Genomic DNA, 23,234 nt, shown 5'->3' on the forward strand with positions numbered 1-23,234 from the left:
ATACCTGAATTTGTCCAATAGAAACTCACCTTTGTAACTGTTGGATGAATAATTACACCTTATATCAGCTAGATGCAGTCAAGAGTGCGCAAGGCGGTATTGAATGTGTCACTCAAGTTTTTCTCTCGACCTGTGTGCACCTATGTTGTAAACTTTCATTCATAGGCTAGGTTGTAGCAACCTCATGAAAATTAGAGTATCATGTAGTAGCCTAAACCTATCGCTGTTACATTGAACAGGGTGAATGGAACATGAATGACAGTCATCCAATATGCTGTAATAGAAATAGGGCCATGCTCCTTAAACTGCATTGATCGCCACTAGTCTCTGGATAGAGTGGTTACAATCTCTGTGTAGAGTGGTTACAGTCTCTGGATAGAGTGGTTACAGTCTCTGGGTGGAGTGGTTACATTCTCTGGATAGAGTGGTTACAGTCTCTGGATAGAGTAGTTACAGTCTCTGGATGGAGTGGTTACAGTCTCTGGATAGAGTGGTTACAGTCTCTGGATAGAGTGGTTACAGTCTCTGGATAGAGTGGTTACATTCTCTGGATAGAGTGGTTACAGTCTCTGGATAGAGTGGTTACAGTCTCTGGATAGAGTGATTACAGTCTCTGTGTAGAGTGGTTACAGTCTCTGTGTAGAGTGGTTACAGTCTCTGGATAGAGTGGTTACAGTCTCTGGATAGAGTGGTTACAGTCTCTGTGTAGAGTGGTTACAGTCTCTGGATAGAGTGATTACAGTCTCTGTGTAGAGTGGTTACAGTCTCTGTGTAGAGTGGTTACAGTCTCTGGATAGAGTGGTTACAGTCTCTGGATAGAGTGGTTACAGTCTCTGTGTAGAGTGGTTACAGTCTCTGGATAGAGTGATTACAGTCTCTGTGTAGAGTGGTTACAGTCTCTGTGTAGAGTGGTTACAGTCTCTGGATAGAGTGGTTACAGTCTCTGGATAGAGTGGTTACATTCTCTGGATAGAGTGGTTACAGTCTCTGGATGGAGTGGTTACAGTCTCTGGATAGAGTGGTTACAGTCTCTGGATAGAGTGGTTACAGTCTCTGTGTAGAGTGGTTACATTCTCTGGATAGAGTGGTTACAGTCTCTGTGTAGAGTGGTTACATTCTCTGGATAGAATGGTTACAGTCTCTGGATAGAGTGGTCACAGTCTCTGTGTAGAGTGGTTACAGTCTCTGGATAGAGTGGTTACAGTCTCTGGATAGAGTGGTTACAGTCTCTGTGTAGAGTGGTTACATTATCTGGATAGAGTGGTTACAGTCTCTGGATAGAGTGGTCACAGTCTCTGTGTAGAGTGGTTACATTCTCTGGATAGAGTTGTTACAGTCTCTGGATAGAGTGGTTACAGTCTCTGTGTAGAGTGGTTACATTCTCTGGATAGAGTGGTTACAGTCTCTGGATAGAGTGGTTACAGTCACTGTGTAGAGTGGTTACAGTCTCTGGATAGAGTGGTTACAGTCTCTGGATGGAGTGGTTACAGTCTCTGGATAGAGTGGTTACAGTCTCTGGATAGAGTGGTTACAGTCTCTGGATAGAGTTGTTACAGTCTCTGGATAGAGTGGTTACAGTCTCTGGATAGAGTGGTTACAGTCTCTGGATAGAGTGGTTACAGTCTCTGGATAGAGTGGTTACAGTCTCTGGATAGAGTGGTTACAGTCTCTGGATAGAGTGGTTACAGTCTCTGGATAGAGTGGTTACAGTCTCTGGATAGAGTGGTTACAGTCTCTGGATAGAGTGGTTACAGTCTCTGGATGGAGTGGTTACAGTCTCTGGATAGAGTGGTTACAGTCTCTGGATAGAGTGGTTACAGTCTCTGGATAGAGTGGTTACAGTCTCTGGATAGAGTGGTTACAGTCTCTGGATAGAGTGGTTACAGTCTCTGGACAGAGTGGTTACAGTCACTGATAGAGTGCAACGACTCCAAAAATAAATGATGATTTTTGCAAATCAATTAGTCAAATGTTAAAAATAAAAATAAAAATGTTAATGTTAATGTTAATGCTTGGTGCTATGGTGGCAATGTAATGTATGGGACTTGTATAGAATGACTGACTAGAAGCCATCTGAAGTTTGAAATGGACATATTCAAATGAAATCTGAATGGTAATAAGCCATAAATCCACCGTAACTGTTTAGAAAGCGAAATAAAATGATTCTAATTAATATAAATTGACTTCAACATTATTTCACAATGCTTCATATAGTTCACATTTTCCATAAACAACGCAACTTGTTCCATCAAAGGATTTCTACTGCTATTAATAAGTCATACAGTACTGTAGGTGAAGACATTTATGTATACTTTAGCCTACATAATAAGTGTGAACTCCACCATCAACTAGGCCTATGCAGTGGCCCTAAGTGCCCTGCGCAGGGCCGGCCCCAGACATAAACGGTCGATTAGGGCCGCCGGACGCTTGTTTTTAGGAACTCAGTCTGGGTCTCAACTTACTGTTGAGAGTTAGAATAGTAAAATACACAAGGTGACATTTCGAAATTTGGTTGTGCATCAGCAGTTTTTCTCATGTTATGTCAGTCACTCAATTAGCCCATGTCAGCTAACATTTTTTAGATTGGTAAATTAGTCTAGCCAGCTATCTAAACTTGTAGTAATCATGGTCGAATTACCGACCGGGCACGAAGGGCACGTGCCCAGGGGCCCTGACCTCCAGTGGGTCCCCATTGATTTCGTTAGTCACTCGCTCCTACCCAAGGTGTTACTAACCTGATTCATCTTATCAACCTGCTAATTATTAGAATCAGGTGTGCTAGATTAGGGTTGGAGCAAAAACCTACAGGACGGTAGCTCTCCAGTAACAGGGTTGGGCAGTCCTGTTCTACAGGAAGAGCAAATATGACCAGGAAACAAAATGGAGGGAAAAGCTTGACTAAGCACTCCAGTTCTCATTAGCCTTGGCACTCTACTCAATGTATAAAACATGAAGTGTGTAATTTGACTGAAAGGTGGGGAACAAGGAGGAGGAGAAGAAGGGAGGGTGTGAACGTTAACTATTCTCCCTTTCCCCTCTCACTCACTCTATTGTTTTTGTTCTCTCTCTTCTGTTTTGTCTCTACTCTTTCTCCTGTTTGCATTGCCGACAGAAAAGGGCCAAAACGTGCTGCGATAGCAGGAATTAATTCCAATCAGAGGCGAAGGAGGGCGAGAGCATTACATTTAGCCTAGTATCCCTTTCTCACAAGTAGACTCTCTCTGACACATACACACAAAAAAATATTCTGCTGTACATCGAAAACAATCACACACAGGCATAAACAATGTCTCTCACTTCCTCACAAACTCTCAAACTTTTACCTCTGGTGATCATTAACTTGGGACTGGGTTGTGTAGCATTGTCCAAATCTGACCTGGGTAAAAATCGTACCATCTACAAATGTCTCTTCAAATGTACACTGAATATACAAAACATTAGGAACACCTGTTCTTTCAATGACATAGACTGACCAGGTGAAAGCTACGATCCCTTATTGATGTCACTTGTTCAATCCACTTCAATCAGTGTAGATGAAGGGGAGGAGACAGGTTAAACACAGACTTTTAAGCCTTGAGACAATTGAGACATGGATTGTGTACAGTATGTGTGCCATTCCGAGGGTTAATTGGCAATACAAAATATTGAAGTGCCATTGAACGGGGTATGGTAGTAGGTGCCAGGCGCACCGGTTTGTGTCAAGACCTGTGACGCCGCTGGGTTTTTCCCGCTCAACAGTTTCCCGTGTGTATCAAGAATGGTCATCCACCCAAAAGACATCCAACCAACTTGACACAACCGTGGGAAGCAATGAAGTCAACATGGGCCAGCATCCCTGTGGAACGCTTTCGACACCTTGTAGAGTCCATGCCCCGACGAATTGAGGCTGTTCCGAGGGCAAAATGGAGGGGGGGGAGTGCAACTCAATAGTAGGAAGTTGTTCCTAATGAATGGTATACTCAGTGTATATCTCATAAGTTCCCTAATGTAGTGATGTATCAAGAGCAAATCAAAGACTTGGGAGGACAGGAAATGATTGAATTGCATAGAAAAAGTCCCCCACCACTTCCCCCTACATACCCTTATCTTGGTAGGTCTCCATCACTTCTCCCTACGTACCCTTATCTGGGTACGTCTCAAACTCTGATGCTTACAGTGAACTCCTCACATCATGATCACACCTGAACACAAGTCTGAACACATTTTGCCTGACAAATTCTGCAATCCAGCACCCCATTTTGTTTCACACATACAGACTCCCTCCCCGGTTATCCTCTTACCCATTTGTGAAAGCTCCGCCACACTCCCGATATATGGCCCTTCCAGGAACTTGGGTTCACTGTCGTTGATATCCTGGACCTTGATGACGAACTCTGACTCGGATTCCAGCAGGTGGTTGGTGAGCCGATCCCGGGCCTGAGCTCTGAGGGTGTAGTAGCTCTGCTGCTCGCGGTCCAATCGCTCGGTGGCGTGGATGTCGCCCGTCAGCTCGTCGATGATGAAGATTGTGCCCGCCCCTTCCCCGGAGATGGTGTACTTGATGTTCCCCTCGCCCTCGTCCGAATCCGTGTGGATCTGTCAATTAAGGCAATCAAAGTCAAGCTGAGATTTCACGCTTTTTGGAGGTATATGTTGTTGTTTAAAAAATATATATAAAATGCATTGATTTCATTGACTGTGAATGTAGTACTCAGATTTCACAGCATCAGAGAAGATTAAGGGAAAGTGAGGGATAATTCTACAAAGACGATAAACACACCGTGTCCATTTAGAATTCCATACTCCAAAAGAACATGATATGTTCAAAATGTCATATTAAAAAACAGCCTTGAACCTGCCAATCCCAACATGTTAATTATATACATTTGCAGCACTTCACAGGATACCCTTTACAGAATTGTCAAGGCTTTGCTCTTTCTCTTATGTCAGATTTTCTCTCTAGTCATCAAGAAGTTTCACAGCCGGTAAGAGAGGGAAGAGGAGAAGCCCTCGCCTCCCTCCAGGGTAGTCATCAACAGCACTATGACAAAAGACACTGCAGTGCTACCAATGATTTACACAATCCCCACATGGCGTGCCCTTCACAGAATAGGGGCCCCTCGAATTAGAAGTCATTTCTAAAGGTTGTTAAAGTTGTGGTACGAACATGAACACGGTAGGGGCCGACAAACGAACTTAAAGAGCCCATATAAATCTGCCAAGACTTCTTCTAAAGTGACCAGAAGACATTCTAGCAGATCCCTATGTATCCTGTGGCTTTACTGCACATTCTGAACTGCTACTCTCTTCGAATGCAGGACTCAGGCTCCATAGCCTGTAGGACCCATCTCGCAAAACAGGCAGGAATTGAGGGAGAAAACGCCCCTGTCTCCCGCGTTAATATTTTATAAAGGCTTAATTAAATACAGGACTCGATCGCCCTCGCGGGGGTTTTCATTAGGTATTTGTCATAAAAAAGGGGGAATAATGCAAAACATATCCTTCATAGCCCCCTATTTCTTTTCATTTTGAGTAGTCCCCAAGTCAAATAAATGCTCTGAGAGAAAATATACTATTTTGGGGGGGCATCAATATTTCAGCGATAATAAAATAAACCCCAATAGCCCCGTCGGTAGAAAGACAGTAGAAGGCTCTCCAATAGCCCAGTCGGTAGAAAGACAGTAGAAAGCTCTCCAATAGCCCAGTCGGTAGAAAGACAGTAGAAAGCTCTCCAATAGCCCAGTCGGTAGAAAGACAGTAGAAAGCTCTCCAATAGCCCAGTCGGTAGAAAGACAGTAGAAAGCTCTCCAATAGCCCAGTCGGTAGAAAGACAGTAGAAAGCTCTCCAATAGCCCCGTCGGTAGAAAGACAGTAGAAAGCTCTCCAATAGCCCAGTCGGTAGAAAGACAGTAGAAAGCTCTCCAATAGCCCAGTCGGTAGAAAGACAGTAGAAAGCTCTCCAATAGCACAGTCGGTAGAAAGACAGTAGAAAGCTCTCCAATAGCCCAGTCGGTAGAAAGACAGTAGAAAGCTCTCCAATAGCCCAGTCGGTAGAAAGACAGTAGAAAGCTCTCCAATAGCCCAGTCGGTAGAAAGACAGTAGAAAGCTCTCCAATAGCCCAGTCGGTAGAAAGACAGTAGAAAGCTCTCCAATAGCCCAGTCGGTAGAAAGACAGTAGAAAGCTCTCCAATAGCCCAGTCGGTAGAAAGACAGTAGAAAGCTCTCCAATAGCCCAGTCGGTAGAAAGACAGTAGAAAGCTCTCCAATAGCCCAGTCGGTAGAAAGACAGTAGAAAGCTATCCAATAGCCCAGTCGGTAGAAAGACAGTAGAAAGCTCTCCAATAGCCCAGTCGGTAGAAAGACAGTAGAAAGCTCTCCAATGGCCCAGTCGGTAGAAAGACAGTAGAAAGCTCTCCAATAGCCCCGTCGGTAGAAAGACAGTAGAAAGCTCTCCAATAGCCCAGTCGGTAGAAAGACAGTAGAAAGCTCTCCAATAGCCCAGTCGGTAGAAAGACAGTAGAAAGCTCTCCAATAGCCCAGTCGGTAGAAAGACAGTAGAAAGCTCTCCAATAGCCCAGTCGGTAGAAAGACAGTAGAAAACTCTCCAATAGCCCAGTCGGTAGAAAGACAGTAGAAAGCTCTCCAATAGTCCAGTCGGTAGAAAGACAGTAGAAAGCTCTCCAATAGCCCCGTCGGTAGAAAGACAGTAGAAAGCTCTCCAATAGCCCAGTCGGTAGAAAGACAGTAGAAAGCTCTCCAATAGCCCAGTCGGTAGAAAGACAGTAGAAAGCTCTCCAATAGCCCCGTCGGTAGAAAGACAGTAGAAAGCTCTCCAATAGCCCAGTCGGTAGAAAGACAGTAGAAAGCTCTCCAATAGCCCAGTCGGTAAAAAGACAGTAGAAAGCTCTCCAATAGCCCAGTCGGTAGAAAGACAGTAGAAAGCTCTCCAATATCTGGAGATATGTGACGCCTGCCTTTACATTGTCTGACTGTCTCTCTATTGCTCACGGTCTTTGATCAAGTTGAGACAACTTACTGCAATCAAGTCTTTCAATAATATTAGAGCAGATGCTGAAGACAAGGATCAACCGTGATCATCCATACACATCCAAACATCTTTAGAGAGTATTGTGGATGTAATGTGTTCAGTGAATGTAAAGGGTTTTCTACCATCAAAGTCGACATTTGCTCTCCGATCACACACGTACTGTTTGCAAACAAACACCCACATAAACGTCATGCACACACACAATCATGCAGACACAAATCTCTCTCCCTCTCGCTCGCTCTCTCTCACACACACACACACACACACACACTTCGTCCATACATACACTACCAGTCAAAAGTTTGGATACACCTACTCATTCAAGGGTTTTTCTTTATTTTTACTATTGTTTACATTGTAGAATAATAGTGAAGACATCAAAACTATAAAATAACACATTTGGAATCATGTAGTAACCAAAAAAGTGTTAAACAAATCAAAAATATATATTTTATATTTGAGATTCTTCAAATAGCCATCCTTTGCCTTGATGACAGCTTTGCACACTCTTGGCATTCTCTCAACCAGCTTCATGAGGTAGTCACCTGGAATGCATTTCAATTAACAGGTGTGCCTTCCTCATGCGTTTGAGCCAATCAGTTGTCTTGTGACAAGGTAGGGAGGGTATACAGAAGATAGCCCTATTTGGTGAAAGACCAAGTCCATATTATGGCAAGAACAGCTCAAATAAGCAAAGAGAAACAACAGTCCATCATTACTTTAAGACATGAAGGTCAGTCAATACGGAACATTTCAAGAACTTTGAAAGTTTCTTCAAGTGCAGTCACAAAAACCATCAAGCGCTATGATGAAACTGGCTCTCATGAGGACCACCACAGGAATGGATGAACCAGAGTTACCTCTGCTGCAGAGGATAAGTTCATTAGAGTTACCAGCCTCAGAAATTGCAGCCCAAATAAATGCTTCACCGAGTTCAAGTCACAGACACATCTCAACATCAACTGTTCAGAGGGGACTGTGTGAATCAGGCCTTCATGGTCGAATTGCTGCAAAGAAACCCCTACTAAAGGACACCAATAAGAAGAAGAGACCTGCTTGGGCCAAAAAACACAAGCAATGGACATTAGACCGGTGGAAATTTGTCCTTTGGTCTGGAGTCCAAATTGGAGATTATTGGTTCCAACCGCCGTGTCTTTGTGAGACGCGGTGTGGGTGAACGGATGAGCTCTGTATGTGTATTTCCCACCGTAAAGCATAGAGGAGGAGGTGTTATGGCGTGGGGGTGCTTTGCTGGTGACACTGTCTGTGATTTATTTAGAATTCAAGGCACACATTACCAGCATGGCTACCACAGCATTCTGCAGTGATACGCCATCCCATCTGGTTTGGGCTTAGTTGGACTATCATTTGTTTTTCATCAGGACAATGACCCAACACACCTCCAGGCTGTGTAAGGGCTATTTGACCAAGAAGGAGAGTGATGGAGTGCTGCATTAGAGGACCTGGCCTCCACAATCCCCCGACCTCAACCCAATTGAGATGGTTTGGGATGAGTCGGACGTCAGAGTGAAGGAAAAGCATTCAACAATTGCTAAGCATATGTCGGAAGTCCTTTAAGACTGTTGGAAAAGCATTCCAAGTGAAGCTGGTTGAGAGAATGCCAAGAGTGTGCAAAGCTGTCATCAAGGCAAAGGGTGGCTATTTGAAGAATCTCAAATATAAAATATATTTTGATTTGTTTAAAACTTTTTGGTTACTACATGATTCCATATGAATTATTTCATAGTTTTGATGTCTTCACTATTATTCTACAATGTAAAAATTAGTACAAATAAAGAGAATCCCTTGAATTAGTAGGTGTGTCCAAACTTTTGACTGGGACTCTATACAGTATGGCATCCTATATGGAACCGTTTTCCATTTCCCCATTTCCCCCTCAAACAAAAACACATACTTTACAGAAGTATTGGGACAGTGACACATCTGTTGATGTTTTGGCTCTGTACTCCAGCACTTTGGATTTGAAATTATACAATGACTATGAGGTTAAAGTGCAGACTGTCAGCTTTAATCTTATGGTATTTTCATCCATATCGGGTGAACCATATTGTCATTTTGGAGCCATTTTTATTGTAAATAAGAGTATATTAATATGGATGCTACCATGATTACAGATAGTCCTGAATTAATCGTGAATAATGATGAGTGAGAAAGTTAGACACAAATATCATACCCCCAAGACATGCTAACCTCTCACCATTACAACAACAGGGGATGTTAGCATTTTTGGGGGGGATGATATTTATGTAACTCTCACTCATCATTATTCACGATTCATTCAGGATTATCCGTAATCATGGTAGCATCCACATTCATGTAGAAGTGTTTAAAAACATATTATATTCTTATTTACAATAAAAGTGACTCCAAAATGACACAATACATTATTTACCATTTATATTGGGCACAAAATAATCTGAAACACAACCAAAACAAACAGCAAATGCATCCAACAAGTTTGTAGAGTCACAAGCTTGATGTAATCATTGTGTGTTAGGAATATGGGATCAAATACGAAACTTTTGACTGCTTTAATACACATAAGTTAATTTTTCCCAATACCGTTGGTCCCCTAGAATGGGGGGACTATCTTTTTAAAAGTGCTGTAATTTCTAAACGGTTCACCCGATATCGATGAAAATACCTTCAAATTAAAGCTGACAGTCTGCACTTTAACCTCATATTCATTGTATCATTTCAAATCCAAAGTGATGGAGTACAGAGCTGAAACCACAACAAAAATGTCACTGTCCCAATACTTTTGGAGCTCATTGTATTTTATTGTGAGCAGGCACACGTGGCAACAACGAGATCAACCTCGTTCTCCCCCTTCAGGCTCAATGTGTCAGTCCATCAGTCAGTACGTCCTCTGCAGAGTGATTCCGTGGCTAAGCTGCGGACTTCAAACAAAAGGTCAAAGCCAGGGCTTCACTTAATGCTTAGCAATCATAACCATCAGCAATGTCAACACGCCATTGCTAGCTAAATCCCCCTGCAACCAAACCGTAGGTATGCATCCCAAATGGCACCCTATTCCCTATGTAGTGCACAACATTTGACCAGAGCCCTATGAACCCCTATGGGGCCTGGTCAAAAGTAGTGCATTAAATAGGGATTAGGGTGCCATTTGGGATGCAGTCTACTGTAAGCCTTCCCGTCAGGAAGAAAAAGGAGCTATTTATCACAACGATAGTGTTGGCACTTGGCAGACACAATACAACGTTGGAAGAAAACAATATGTCTATAAATAGGGCCTTGACTCCTAATGTCACCTCCCACTTCAGAGGGAAACAGGGGCTTCGTCCCAAATGGCACCGTATTCCTTATATAGTGCACTACTTTTGACCAGGGTCCATAGGGCTCTGGTCAAAAGTAGTGCACTATGTAGGGAATAGGGTGCCATTTGGGACATGGCCATGCCTTGCTGCATCAATAATCAAATCTCTCATGCACCTTTGGTCTACTCTCCAATACTGTATATGCTGCCAGCTTCCTCAGCAACGAGTGTACAGACAAAAACACACAAACACGGTCATGCAGGCATGCACACACACATTCAGACACACACAGGAAAAACACACGCACACACACAGAGACACAAACATTATCTCTCTCTCACATACAGAAACACCACACACGTACACAGAAACGGGCACATAGATGTGGAACTGCCCTGCCAAATAGGGGTCAGCGCAGTAACGAAGGCCTCAGGGCCAGCCTACTGAAGGACATCAAAATGAGGCAGCTGGTTTGAAGTTGAGGAGGAGATCGGATATACTGCGGGAAAATGTACTTGCTACGACTATAATATGTGCTTGTCTCACCTAGCCATCTTAAAATAAACACATTCATTGAAAGTCGCTCTGGATAAGAGCATCTGCTAAATCAGGGGTTCCCAAACGTTTTCACTTAGGGCCCCTCTTCCAGCATTGGGGAACATCCCGCGCCACCCCTGCGCACGTGCACCAAGTCTATTTCTATGGGCACAAGCACTGTTCATGACACAAACTATTCACACCCCTCTTGTTGGTGGAGAGAATGTTGCAGGTTTAAAGCTTATTTCCTAAAATTCTACACATTTTGTCATTGGTACAAAGAAAATTGTGAAGTTTTAAAGCAACATTTCTTGCAATTCTATACATTTTGCCATGTCTAAAGTGTATGGGCTAAAAAAACGAAATAAAAACACGTTAGCTGACATGGGCTAGTTGATCTGGACATTTCTGATAAGTTATAAATAGCTCTCTAAGGTATGCAATGACTGACATGACAACAGGAAAACTGATGATGCAATACCCAATTTCGAAATTGCACCTTGTGCATTCTACTATTACAACTTTCAAGAGTAAGTTAGCAGTGCCCCACAGTTTGGGAACCACTGAGCTAAATGACTAAAATGTAAATGTACTACATTTGGTGTAAGGAATTGGCATATTCTAAAAAAACGGCACACAAGAGTGAGAAAGGAAGTCAGAGGAAGAAGTCTGTCAAATCAACAGTATCTGGAAGTTATTCTAATCAACAGTATCTGATGCCTATAGCACTTCCGTTCCATTCAATCTAACTGATACAAGCAGACTGCTTCAACGTACCAGCATTAAGGTGAAGACGTATAGCCGCATGACGTGAAGGGAAAAGAGGAGACAATACATAATGCAAAAATTAACCTGGCAAATATAACCCTGTTCCTTCACATCTTCCCAAGACTGTATTCCCTGATATAAGACCAGATCTTCTAATATTGGACTCCTTTCCATTCATTCCACATTGTCTTAAAGGTGCTTGGAACTTCATGCCAAGAGAAATGATTGAAATAGACGCATGTGATCAAACACTTCCTACACACATCCTGATTAAACATGTCGTCAAAGACGAGTGTACTATCACAGCCAATCAAAGAGGCAATACGTGAACAATAACAAAAATAAACCCTATACATGTCGTCAGTCTGGCAAATACCCAATGCAAAATGACATTCAAAGTTGCACATTACAAGTGCCCACATTTCAACCCTTTTTTCATTCTGTTGTTATTGTTTTAGATACATTGATTGTGCTGTAAATCTAGAAATATGAAATGAAACTTAAAGCCACAGTCTGTGAGATGTAATTTCATGTCATGACACACAGTAGTTGAGATGTAATAATAACTTATAAATAAGTTAGTACTTTACTGTAATAAGCTTAGTGCCTTATCATACACAGAAATAACATATGATTCCTTTGTGTGTGGATGTGTTGTCATAGGAGACTTTGCGAGCAAATTATGTCTCGCTATAAATCATCATGTAAATCATGTTTAAGCTAGAGATATCTGAGTGTGCAAAGCTGTCATCAAGGCAACGGGTGGCTACTTTGAAGAATCTCAAATATAAAATATATTTTGATTTGTTTAACACTTTTTTGGTTACTTGTCACGACTTCCTCTGAAGCTGCCTCCTCTCCTTGTTCGGGCAGGCTTCGGCGATCGTCGTCACCGGCCTTCTAGCCACTGCCGCTCCTCATCTCATCATTCCATATGTTTTGTCTTGTTTATTACACACACCTGGTTCATATCCCCTCATCAGTACCTGTATAAGTGTTCCCTCTGCCCCCTTGTCTTTGTGTGTGATTGTTTATTGTGGAGGTTAGTTTAGCTCGGTGGAGCTCCTTGTATTTTGTATCTCCGGGATATTCACTCGTGTGCCTTGTTGTTTCCCAGTACGCCTGATTTCCGCACTGGAGTGTTTGACGCATTGCTGCGTACCGCTGTGTTTTCGGAATAAACCCTTTTATTCTGGGATTTACCGTCCTGCGCCTGACTGGAGACTGGTTAGTGACAAAAATAAGGGGTTAAATACATGTTTAAAAAAAAATATATGTTTCCTGATCTTTCTTATATGTCTCAGATATAGGATAGACACTTTAGAACAAACTCCATTTAGATTTTTGGGGGGGACTATCTGTTGTTCCATGTAGTGAATCTGTTATTCAATGCAAGGTCAAATAAAATGTTTCATCAAATAACTGTTTAATATATTTTTTTGATACTTTAAGGGGTCTTAAAATTCTAAATCAAATAGCAAAATGATCCTTGGTATGACCTTGTTAAAACAATTCCATATAGCTTAGTAGCACCAACCCCTTCCCCCGGCTTAGACAGGGCTTAGACTGTTTAGTGACAAAAATAAGGGGTTAAATACACATAACACACTTTCTTATACAGTTATGGAAAAAGGTATTTGATCCCCTGCTGATTTTGTACGTTTGCCCACTGACAAATAAATTATCAGTCTATTTTAATGGTAGGTTTATTTGAACAGTGAGAGACAGAATAACAACAAAAAAATCGAGAAAAACACATGTCAAAAAATGTATAAATTGATTTGCATTTTAATGAGGGAAATAAGTATTTGACCCCCTCTCAATCAGAAAGATTTCTGGTTCACAGGTGTCTTTTATACAGGTAACGAGCTGAGATTAGGAGCACACTCTTAAAGGGAGTGCTCCTAATCTCAGTTTGTTACATGTATAAAAGACACCTGTCCACAGAAGCAATCAATCAATCAGATTCCAAACTCTCCACCATGGCCAAGACCAAAGAGCTCTCCAAGGATGTCAGGGACAAGATTGTAGACCTACACAAGGCTGGAATGGGCTACAAGACCATCGCCAAGCAGCTTGGTGAGAAGGTGACAACAGTTTGAAACACAAAATAACTGTCAATTTCCCTTGGCCTGGGGCTCCATGCAAGATCTCACCTCGTGGAGTTGCAATGATCATGAGAACAGTGAGGAATCAGCCCAGAACTACACGGCAGGATCTTGTCAATGATCTCAAGGCAGCTGGGATCATAGTCACCGAGAAAACAATTGGTAACACACTACGCCGTGAAGTACTGAAATCCTGCAGTGCCCGCAAGGTCAAGAAAGCACATATACAGGGCCGTCTGAAGTTTGCCAATGAACATCTGAATGATTCAGAGGAGAACTGGGTGAAAGTGTTGTGGTCAGATGAGACCAAAATCGAGCTCTTTGGCATCAACTCAACTTGCCGTGTTTGGAGGAGGAGGAATGCTGCCTATGACCCCAAGAACACCATCCCCACCGTCAAACATGGAGGTGGAAACATTATGCTTTGGGGGTGTTTTTCTGCTAAGGGGACAGGACAACTTCACCGCATCAAAGGGACGATGGACAGGGCCATGTACCGTCAAATCTTGGGTGAGAACCTCCTTCCCTCAGCCAGGGCATTGAAAATGTGTCGTGGATGGGTATTCCAGCATGACAATGACCCAAAACACACGGCCAAGGCAACAAAGGAGTGGCTCAAGAAGAAGCACATTAAGGTCCTGGAGTGGCCTAGCCAGTCTCCAGACCTTAATCCCATAGAAAATCTGTGGAGGGAACTGAAGGTTCGAGTTGCCAAACGTCAGCCTCGAAACCTTAATGACTTGGAGAAGATCTGCAAAGATGGCCAACTACAAGAAACGTCTGACCTCTGTGATTGCCAACAAGGGTTTTGCCACCAAGTACTAAGTAATGTTTTGCAGAGGGGTCAAATACTTATTTCCCTCATTAAAATGCAAATCAATTTATAACATTTTTGACATGCGTTTTTCTGGATTTTTTGTTGTTGTTGTTCTTTCTCTCACTGTTCAAATAAACCTACCATTAAAATTATAGACTGATCATGTCTTTGTTAGTGGGCAAACGTACAAAATCAGCAGGGGATCAAATACTTAATTCCCTCACTGTATCTCTCAGATATAGGACAGACACTTCAGATCAAATTTCATTTAGATTTTTGGGGGGGACTATTTATTGTTCCATGTAGTGAATCTGTTATTCAATGTGTTTGAATTGGCTAATAGCAGTAATTTGATGAAACATTTTATATATTTTTGGATACTTCAAGGGGTATTAAAAAAGAAAAAGAAAAAAAAAAGTTAAATGATCCTTGGTATGACCATCTTAAAACAATTCATATAGCTTAGCTTAGACAGAGCTTAGACTCTTATTGGTTAAAAAAAGGTGTGTTGCTCAAACATTCAAGTCATTCCTTGATCACTACAGATATATCATGGAAATCACAAGTCCATGTGAAAATGTCATGGGATGCATTTGCTTGATTGCTTACGTTTTTTGTTGGTGGCCCACTGTTTGGTGGTATGCACATCTCACAGAGTGTGGCTTTAACTGAGTCTAAGACATCTTGTATCTGCAATGAAACAAACGAATACAGCTTGAGACAAAGGTTGTGTCACCAAACAGGATGCTCTAACACTATGATCTATACATTTAAATTGTCAAATTTAATTTTGTTTTTTGTTTTGTGCACAAGTATTTAATGATTAGTGTCTTGTAAACTCTTATGGGCTGGGCACCAAATGGTTTATGACACTGAAATAAAATGAATGAATGAATCATTCAATCAATCACCAAGCATATACAGTAGAGTAAATACAATACTCTCTTGGTTTATAATGTCTTTAAATCTGCTAGTTTACTAGAAACCTGCTAGAAACCTGCTTTACTAGATCTAAATAACAAACTGACAAGTGGTTACTACAATAAAGGTGAAAAAGTATTAATTAAATGTCCCTCCTTATACAACAATCATTCTAAGAATCATCACTGTCAGATTGTATCTGAATGCCTCTAATTGTCAGAGTTCTACGAGTTCACATGTATCATTAGAAGTTGTGAGTTGCTGTAACCACAGAACTAGAACGTGATTATGTGCATGGCTGTAACATTCTAGCTCCTGAATGTGGTTCAGTGTTGACATTGAACTTCTTAAAAGGCTCTTGAGATTGAATAACCACTTTCATATCTCTGCTATACAGTAGATTAATCTGCATGGAAACCTTGGAACACCTTTCCCTTTCAACCTTATGTAATAGGGTTGTCACGACACCAGTACTGCGACACTTAGAAGTATCGTGGCAAGGAAACAAAACGTGTAGGGGGACTTAATTTCTTTACTAAATAAATGTTCTAATATTGCAAACACACAGTCTTCTGTTGTCATCCAGAATTCACTGCTCGACTGAGGGACCTTACAGATAATTATATGTGTGGGGTACAGAGATGGGGTAGTCATTTAAAAATCATGTTAAACACTATTATTGCACACAGAGTGAGTCCATGCAACTTATTATGTGACTTTTTAAGCACATTTCTACTCCTGAACTTATTTAGGCTTGCCATAACAAAGGGTTGAATACAGCTTTTCATTTTTTATGAATTTGTAAACATTTCAAAAAAACATAATTCCACTTTGACATTATGGGGTATTGTGTGTAGAACAGTGACACAACATCTCAATTTAATCAATTTTAAATTCAGGCTGTAACAACAAAATGTGGAAAAAGTCAAGGGGTGTGAATACTTTCTGAAGGCACTGTAAGTACCGTGAATGGGATCAATAAAGCTTTCAGCATTTGAATCATGAACTTAACAGAAGTAAACGTCAAGGGTCAGAAGAGATGTGCAGCAACAGAAAATATACACTGCACGATGTATGAATTTCAAAAGGAGGCCTTGGAGTGAATTGAGAGAGAGAAAAACCTCTGAGGTATATAGTCTTATTTTCTTTCCCTCAACAATAGATACATGGAAAGTGATGCTTTGGGATTGTATGTTTTCAAAAAAAAAAGTACATTCCAGGGTTCAATGTAAGTACATCTCCCTCCATTTCAGTCACGAGCGCATCTTGTATCTCAGTATTTGTTGTAGTAAGCTACATACAGAAAACCAGTGTGGCAGCCTTAAGAAATAGAAGGCAGGGGGGTTGGGGGGGGTTCTTAGATCATAGAAGACCAAGGAAATTCATTACCCAAATGTATCGAACAAAGCTGCCAGGTTATTGCGATGTGAGTGACCATTTAGGGAAAAACATATTTCATTAGCAAATGAATGGCTGCAGTAGGACAGCCTTGGCATCTTTGCTGAGTTGGAATGAAGCAGAAAAATGTGTTGTAAATGGCCAGTGCTGATAAAAGGCACGCTGGCCATATTTAATACTATATTGCTCTAATTAAAGTATTTGATATCCTTATCGATGGATGAGTCCGGCAACACCACCACCCAGTGACTATTAATAGTCCTGGCTTGTGCTTCATGGAGAGCAATAATTCTGGGTAATTTTATTAATAAAATAATTTCTCCTTTTTCACCCCTGCTATGCCTGGACCGCATGTATATATCAGCGCCTTGCTTGCCCCACCACACTCTCCTGCAATGAATCACTTCAAAATGCATGAATCCTTTGTCTCTCTCTCTCCCCCTCTCTTCCCCCCCTTGCTCTCTCCCCCTCTTGTTCCCCCCTTGCTCTCTCCCCCCTCTTTTCCCCCTCTTTCCCCTTCTTTTTTCCCTTTCTCTCTCCCTCTAGCGCGTTCTTTTGAGCTCATCTTTGCTCGGTCGGTTTGTATGTCCATCTGGCTGTCTATCCATCTGTCTGTCCACATGTTTCTCCATCTTCATGCCGCCCCCCCCTCTCTCTCTCGCACCCTCTCACCTCCTCTCATTCTCTCTCTCGGTCTGGCTAAGTCCCATAATGGATCCTGGCTGAAGAGATAGAATACTGTCCCCTAACAGAAATAATACAGAGGCAGACAGAGGGGATTCTAAAACTGCCTTTATAAGGAAAAGCATTCAGACTGGAGTTCAAAATATGAACTTATTATTATCAGTTGCAAATGACTGAATTCAGTCAGTCATGTGTATGCAGTAAAATGTATACAAGAACCATCCCTATTTATATAATAAAATTCCATTGGATGTGCTATGCTATCAAGTCTTATCCTTTCCAATCATAACTTGTCATCCAAATCAAATCACAATCAACTCACAAGTAAGATATGAAAGCAAAAAACTTCAACTGTAATGTTAGTGTTGTTCCCCTAAAGACATGAAAATCTCTCAGACAAGGGCTTACCTTTCCAACGTAGAGAGGTTCTGTGCCCGTGTACTCCTCCACCACAAAGAACTGGTTCCACACCCATCCCCTCTTCACTCGTTCATGGGACATGAGCTCCTGCTCCTTAGTTTCTCCCTTGGCCATGCCACTAGTTCTCTCCGACCATCCACAACTACAGCAATGCAAAAGCCAAAGGGCCGTCAACAGGCTAAATGCTCCCAGTCTCCAAAAGGGAGCCATTTTGGAAAATCCTGCTTGGCTCTACATGTGACGGGGATTACCAAAGAGGTGAAAAGAGTCCTCAAGCCGGCAATGTTGAAGAAATTAAACCCAGAGGCCAACCAAAATCTATGTTCTAGGACACTTTGATTAATCCACAAGATCTTTGAGCATTCTATTGTCTTCAATAGTTCTATTGTCTTAAATAGTTCCGCCTCAGGATGCAGGGCATGCCATGGCACGTCATGACTCAGTGAATTTAGACAGGCTACAGAAGGTTTTTCTCTGTGCAGAAGAAACTTGGCAAATCATTTTGAACCCGCCTTATCTTTCCCATGTAATCTTCGCCATCTGGGTTTTCCTGACTTATCTCCCCTGTCTGTCTACACTGGTATCAAATCCATTCGGGTAACAGAGATGTTTTTTGTTACTGTACAAAAGAAAACTGCATTCAAGATTTCCAAGACAAGCTTTCCCATATGTTCTATGGCAGCTTCAATCTTTCAATCTTTAACACAAGTATGGTGGTGAAGGGAATGGGCCTGATATTGATCAAATAAAAACTCCCTGAGAATTAAAATTGACACTTTCAATCCAAACTTGGTCATTTATTTTATTCCAACACATTAATTAGGGAAATCCTTTAATGGACAGGCTCCTTTGAGAATATCATGGGACCTATAACCATTGAAATGGCCTTTGTATAATTGTCAAGGAAAGTTTGGGCTGTACCTGGTATAACAAGGTTCACATCTTACAGACACCCATAGTGTGATACCCAAGGCTATCTCCAAACTCTTGGAACTGATTCTCACTAAAATGCTTAGTTATCTTTCACAATATTTTGTTTTCTATTTTCTAACTAATTAAAAATGGATTTAAAAGAAAAGTGGGTCATTCTGATACTTGGGTCCTCAGATCAAAAGCTTCTCTCCAGGTCCAGGATCCTAGGGTTGTGTGTATGGTCCAGCTGCCGTCTCTTGTCACTTCATTCCAGTATTAGAGATCAGTATCCTTCAGGAGACTCCATTGGCTCAGATCTTATTGTGTTCCATAATTCTTCTGGATGGTTCAGGCAGTGACAGGACCCCCATAAAGTGCTGAGAGTAGTGGCAAAACCTGCAAAAGACCAGAAAGAAAAGCATAGGTTACCATCACGTTTTCCTGTAGAACAGAGAAGGCATCCATCACTGGTTGGGCTTTAACACTGCAGGGTCTTTCATCACACAGTATACAAAATTGTATAAATTTTCCAAATGCGCACTGCAAACACAAAACATGCTCAAGGCTGAACTCATTTCTCTTTTTATTAGCTCTCCACAACTCTTTCTTCGGATTATCTGGAGCTAACTGTTTTCAGCCGGTCTGTTGTTGTGTTCGGCAAGAAAACCGAACAACGTGCTCTAAGAGCGATGGTGCAGTGCTGTACGAGGGGAGAGAGCGCCAGGTGTGTGGAGGGGAGGATGTTGGAGAATAGAGTGAAGAGAGAAAGAGAGGGAGGGTTCTTCTTCACGAGCCAGGCCACTAGCATCTGTCTGCCTTTAGTCCAGCCAACCAAGCAGGCCTAACCCCAGCCAGCTGATTAATTGCATGAGGGAACACTAATTGGATAAAAGTATTAATCAATTAATTCAATCCATCACGGCAACAGCCCCCTAATACTTCAAACAAACACTGCCGAGAGAGGCGGGAGTAGATAAGAGGCGGTGCGTTGCGGCTAGCGTGCATCGCAGGAAGAGGTTGTGATTAATGGGCTTTGTGAAACCTTCAGAACGGGCAAAAAAAAAACATTTTGTGTGTCTGCGGTGTCACCACCTCAAGGCGAAGAGATTGCAGCACCAGTGGGAGGAAGAAGTCGAGGAAAGCTGCTTCGAACAGCTTCAGGACAGCGGTTGTTTAACCTACTGTGCCTCTGTGCTAGCTGGGTGAAGCTTTCCAATATTTCTCGATGCCTACAAGCAATTCTTTTTTTTTGTTTCCGAAAAATAATTCAAATTCAGAATAAGGTCAAACGAACACTGTGCATGGTATTTGCAATTGAGCTCTGTGGATGAAGCCAAAGAATAGGAAGTAGGAGAGCATAGTTTTAAAGGAATCTCGGTTTTGAGGTAGGGCTTTGTGGCAGGGTTTTGAGGTAGGGCTTTGTGGCAGGGTTTTGAGGTAGGGCTTTGTGGCAGGGTTTTGAGGTAGGGCTATGTGGCAGGGTTTTGAGGTAGGGCTTTGTGGCAGGGTTTTGAGGTAGGGCTATGTGGCAGGGTTTTGAGGTAGGGCTATGTGGCAGGATTTTGAGGTAGGGCTTTGTGGCAGGGTTTTGAGGTAGGGTTTTGAGGCAGGGTTTTGCATTGCATTTGGGCAGCAATGTAGGTATGAGACACTCTCTCTGAACACATATTAAATTCTAAAATGTAATTCCAACATGACCTTGAATAACAATGACCAAGCTGTGTAAGGAGAATACAACTCATATATTCCTGTAGATATTCTATACAAAGTACAACATCTGCAAAGTGTGAACATACGGTATATTTACATAATCAGATACCTCTCTGTGATATATACAGCCCAACCATGAATAAAATGCATGGCATCATGGCAGACTGCACAATTGCATTGTTAGATGCTTTCCATTTGATTGTGTCATGTATTGGTTGTGATCTGATAGCTTTGTGTTCTGTCTTGTATAATACTGAGTAATAGCAGCATTACCGTTTGTCCCTCAGTCTTGCATCCATGAATTATTGTGATGTTAAAAGGTTATGACGTGTGACATTTAGAGGAAGAAGCAGCAAAGATGACTCAAATCACAATTCAACATGACTTTTTGAACCTTGACATCTAGGAGGGAAAAAAAATCAATTTGAAATAAATAGAATAACAAAAAGATAATGCAATGAAAGGAAAAGATTCAATCCAATTAAATATGGTAAAATGAATCATTTACGTCGTCCATATTTAACAAAAGTCGGCCAAAATATCCTCGCAAGTCTTTTTGCTCGACTTTAATTGATCCAAAATATAATTTTTCATGTCTCTAATTAGACTCGTATGTTTTAGCTAAAGAGCTGACTTCAAAGTTAAAGTCGTTGTTTATTCCTTTCCACCTCAAAGGCAAACGGCTTGGGGAGAAAAACCCTGATTAAATCATTTTTTGCCTATCTACGCTTACCCTGCCCCCTTAACTGTAGATATTTTAACTGTGTGTTTGGCAGCGCGTATATGATTAATTAGAAACCATTTGTATCAAACACTTTTCTGGGTGAAAGTACAGCTCTGAAGTTGCTCTCTAGACCGAAACATTTGCTTGACTCCAAACCAAACCGCTTGGCATTCCAAAACAGCAACCAGACTCTGCCAAATCCTTGTTTTTCTAGCTCACTCTGGGAATTTCATTAAGTGCGTATGCATTTACTCTTAATGAGGTCCAAAAAAAGTATGAAATCCTAATGAGTTGGAGAGAAAAAGCGCACGAGAGAGAGAAGTCTCTCTCGCAACTTGGCCACACAAGAGAGGTCGTGGAAGCTCGTTGCTAGTAGCCGGGGCTAATTAGCGCTGTGTCAATAAATGATCTTCCAAGCAGGGGCAAGCCAGCTAGCCGATACAGTACAGTCGCAAGGCATCTCTTTCACCCCAAAAGCTATTAGCCAGCTCTGCACAGTCATTCGTGAAATTTTAGGGCAGTGGATTGATTCTAAAACATGGCTGCTGTTTCACATCAGTGGCCGTGCCCAGAGCAGGCCCCCTGACAGCTGGCAAGAGGCAGATGACTGACTGGGAGACTGATCACTGCAAAGTGATGGGCGTGGGGCCAGTGACAGTGAGACAGGTCCTCTCAGTAACCCCCCCCCCCCACCCCACCCCTCCATTACGCCCATCTCTCCATCAGCTCTCGCTTTCTCTCTGTCTCTCTTTCCCACAATCTTCCCCTTCTCCTACTGTCTCCACCTCCCATCTCCTCCTCTTCTCCTACTGTCTCCACCCCTCCATCTTCTTCTTCTTCTACTACTGACTCCACCTTCCCATCTCCTCCTCTTCTCCTACTGTCTCCAACCCCCATCTCCTCCTCTTCTCCTACTGTCTCCACCCCCCATCTCATCCCCTTCTCCTACTGTTTCCCCACATCTCCTCCTCTTCTCCTACTGTCTCCACCCTCCCATCTCCTCCTCTTCTCCTACTGTCTCCACCTCCCCATCTCCTCTTCTCCTACTGTCTCCACCCTCCCATCTCCTCCTCTTCTCCTACTGTCTCCACCTCCCCATCTCCTCTTCTCCTACTGTCTCCACCTTCCCATCTCCTCCTCTTCTCCTACTATCTCCACCCCCCATCTCCTCCACTTATCCTACTGTCTCCTCCCATCTCCTCCTCTTCTCCCACCTCTCCACCCTCCCATCTCCTCCTCTTCTCCTACTGTCTCCCCCCATCTCCTCCTCTTCTCCCACCTCTCCACCCTCCCATCTCCTCCTCTTCTCCTACTGTCGCCACCTACCCATCTCATCCTCTTCTCCTACTGTCTCCACCTTCCCATCTCCTCCTCTTTTCCTACTGTCTCAACCGCCCCATCTCCTCCTCTTCTTCTACTGTCTCCACCCCTATCTCATCCTCTTCTCCTACTGTCTCCCCCCATCTCCTCCTCTTCTCCTACTGTCTCCACCTTCCCATCTCCTCCTCTTCTCCTACTGTCTCCACCCCCCATCTCCTCCTCTTCTCCTACTGTCTCCAATCCCCATCTCCTCCTCTTCTCCTACTGTCTCCCCCCATCTCCTCCTCTTCTCCCACTGTCTCCACCCCCCATCTCCTCCTCTTCTCCTACTGTCTCCACCTCCCCATCTCATCCTCTTCTCCTACTGTCTCCACCTCCCCTTCTCCTCCTCTTCTCCTACTGTCTCCCCCATCTCCTCCTCTTCTCCTACTGTCTCCACCCCCCCATCTCCTCCTCTTCTCCTACTGTCTCCACCCCCCATCTCATCCTCTTCTCCTACTGTCTCCACCTCCCCTTCTCCTCCTCTTCTCCTACTGTCTCCCCCCATCTCCTCCTCTTCTCTTACTGTCTCCACCCCCCCATCTCCTC

At 42.6% G+C, this 23,234-nt stretch overlaps 1 protein-coding gene across 4 annotated transcripts in view; it reads right to left on the reverse strand.

Moving 5' to 3' along the window:
- LOC121577978 (cadherin-22-like) overlaps positions 1-23,234 on the reverse strand; it is a 258,752-nt gene that overhangs the window by 113,948 nt on the left and 121,570 nt on the right. For 2 of the 4 annotated variants that reach the window (XM_041892000.2, XM_041891999.2), the window contains exons 2-4: positions 17,969-19,288; positions 15,167-15,247; positions 4,281-4,575 (exon numbers count right to left, since the gene is read on the reverse strand). In XM_041892000.2, the coding sequence (XP_041747934.1) occupies positions 4,281-4,575; positions 15,167-15,247; positions 17,969-18,190 (598 nt within the window). In that variant the 5' untranslated portion in view covers positions 18,191-19,288. The remainder of the gene's footprint in view (positions 1-4,280; positions 4,576-15,166; positions 15,248-17,968; positions 19,289-23,234) is intronic. The other 2 variants (XM_041892001.2, XM_041892002.2) reach the window with 2 other exon arrangements.

This window comes from Coregonus clupeaformis, chromosome 12 (assembly GCF_020615455.1).
Source record: "Coregonus clupeaformis isolate EN_2021a chromosome 12, ASM2061545v1, whole genome shotgun sequence".
In the NCBI taxonomy this organism is placed as follows: Eukaryota; Metazoa; Chordata; class Actinopteri; order Salmoniformes; family Salmonidae; genus Coregonus; species Coregonus clupeaformis.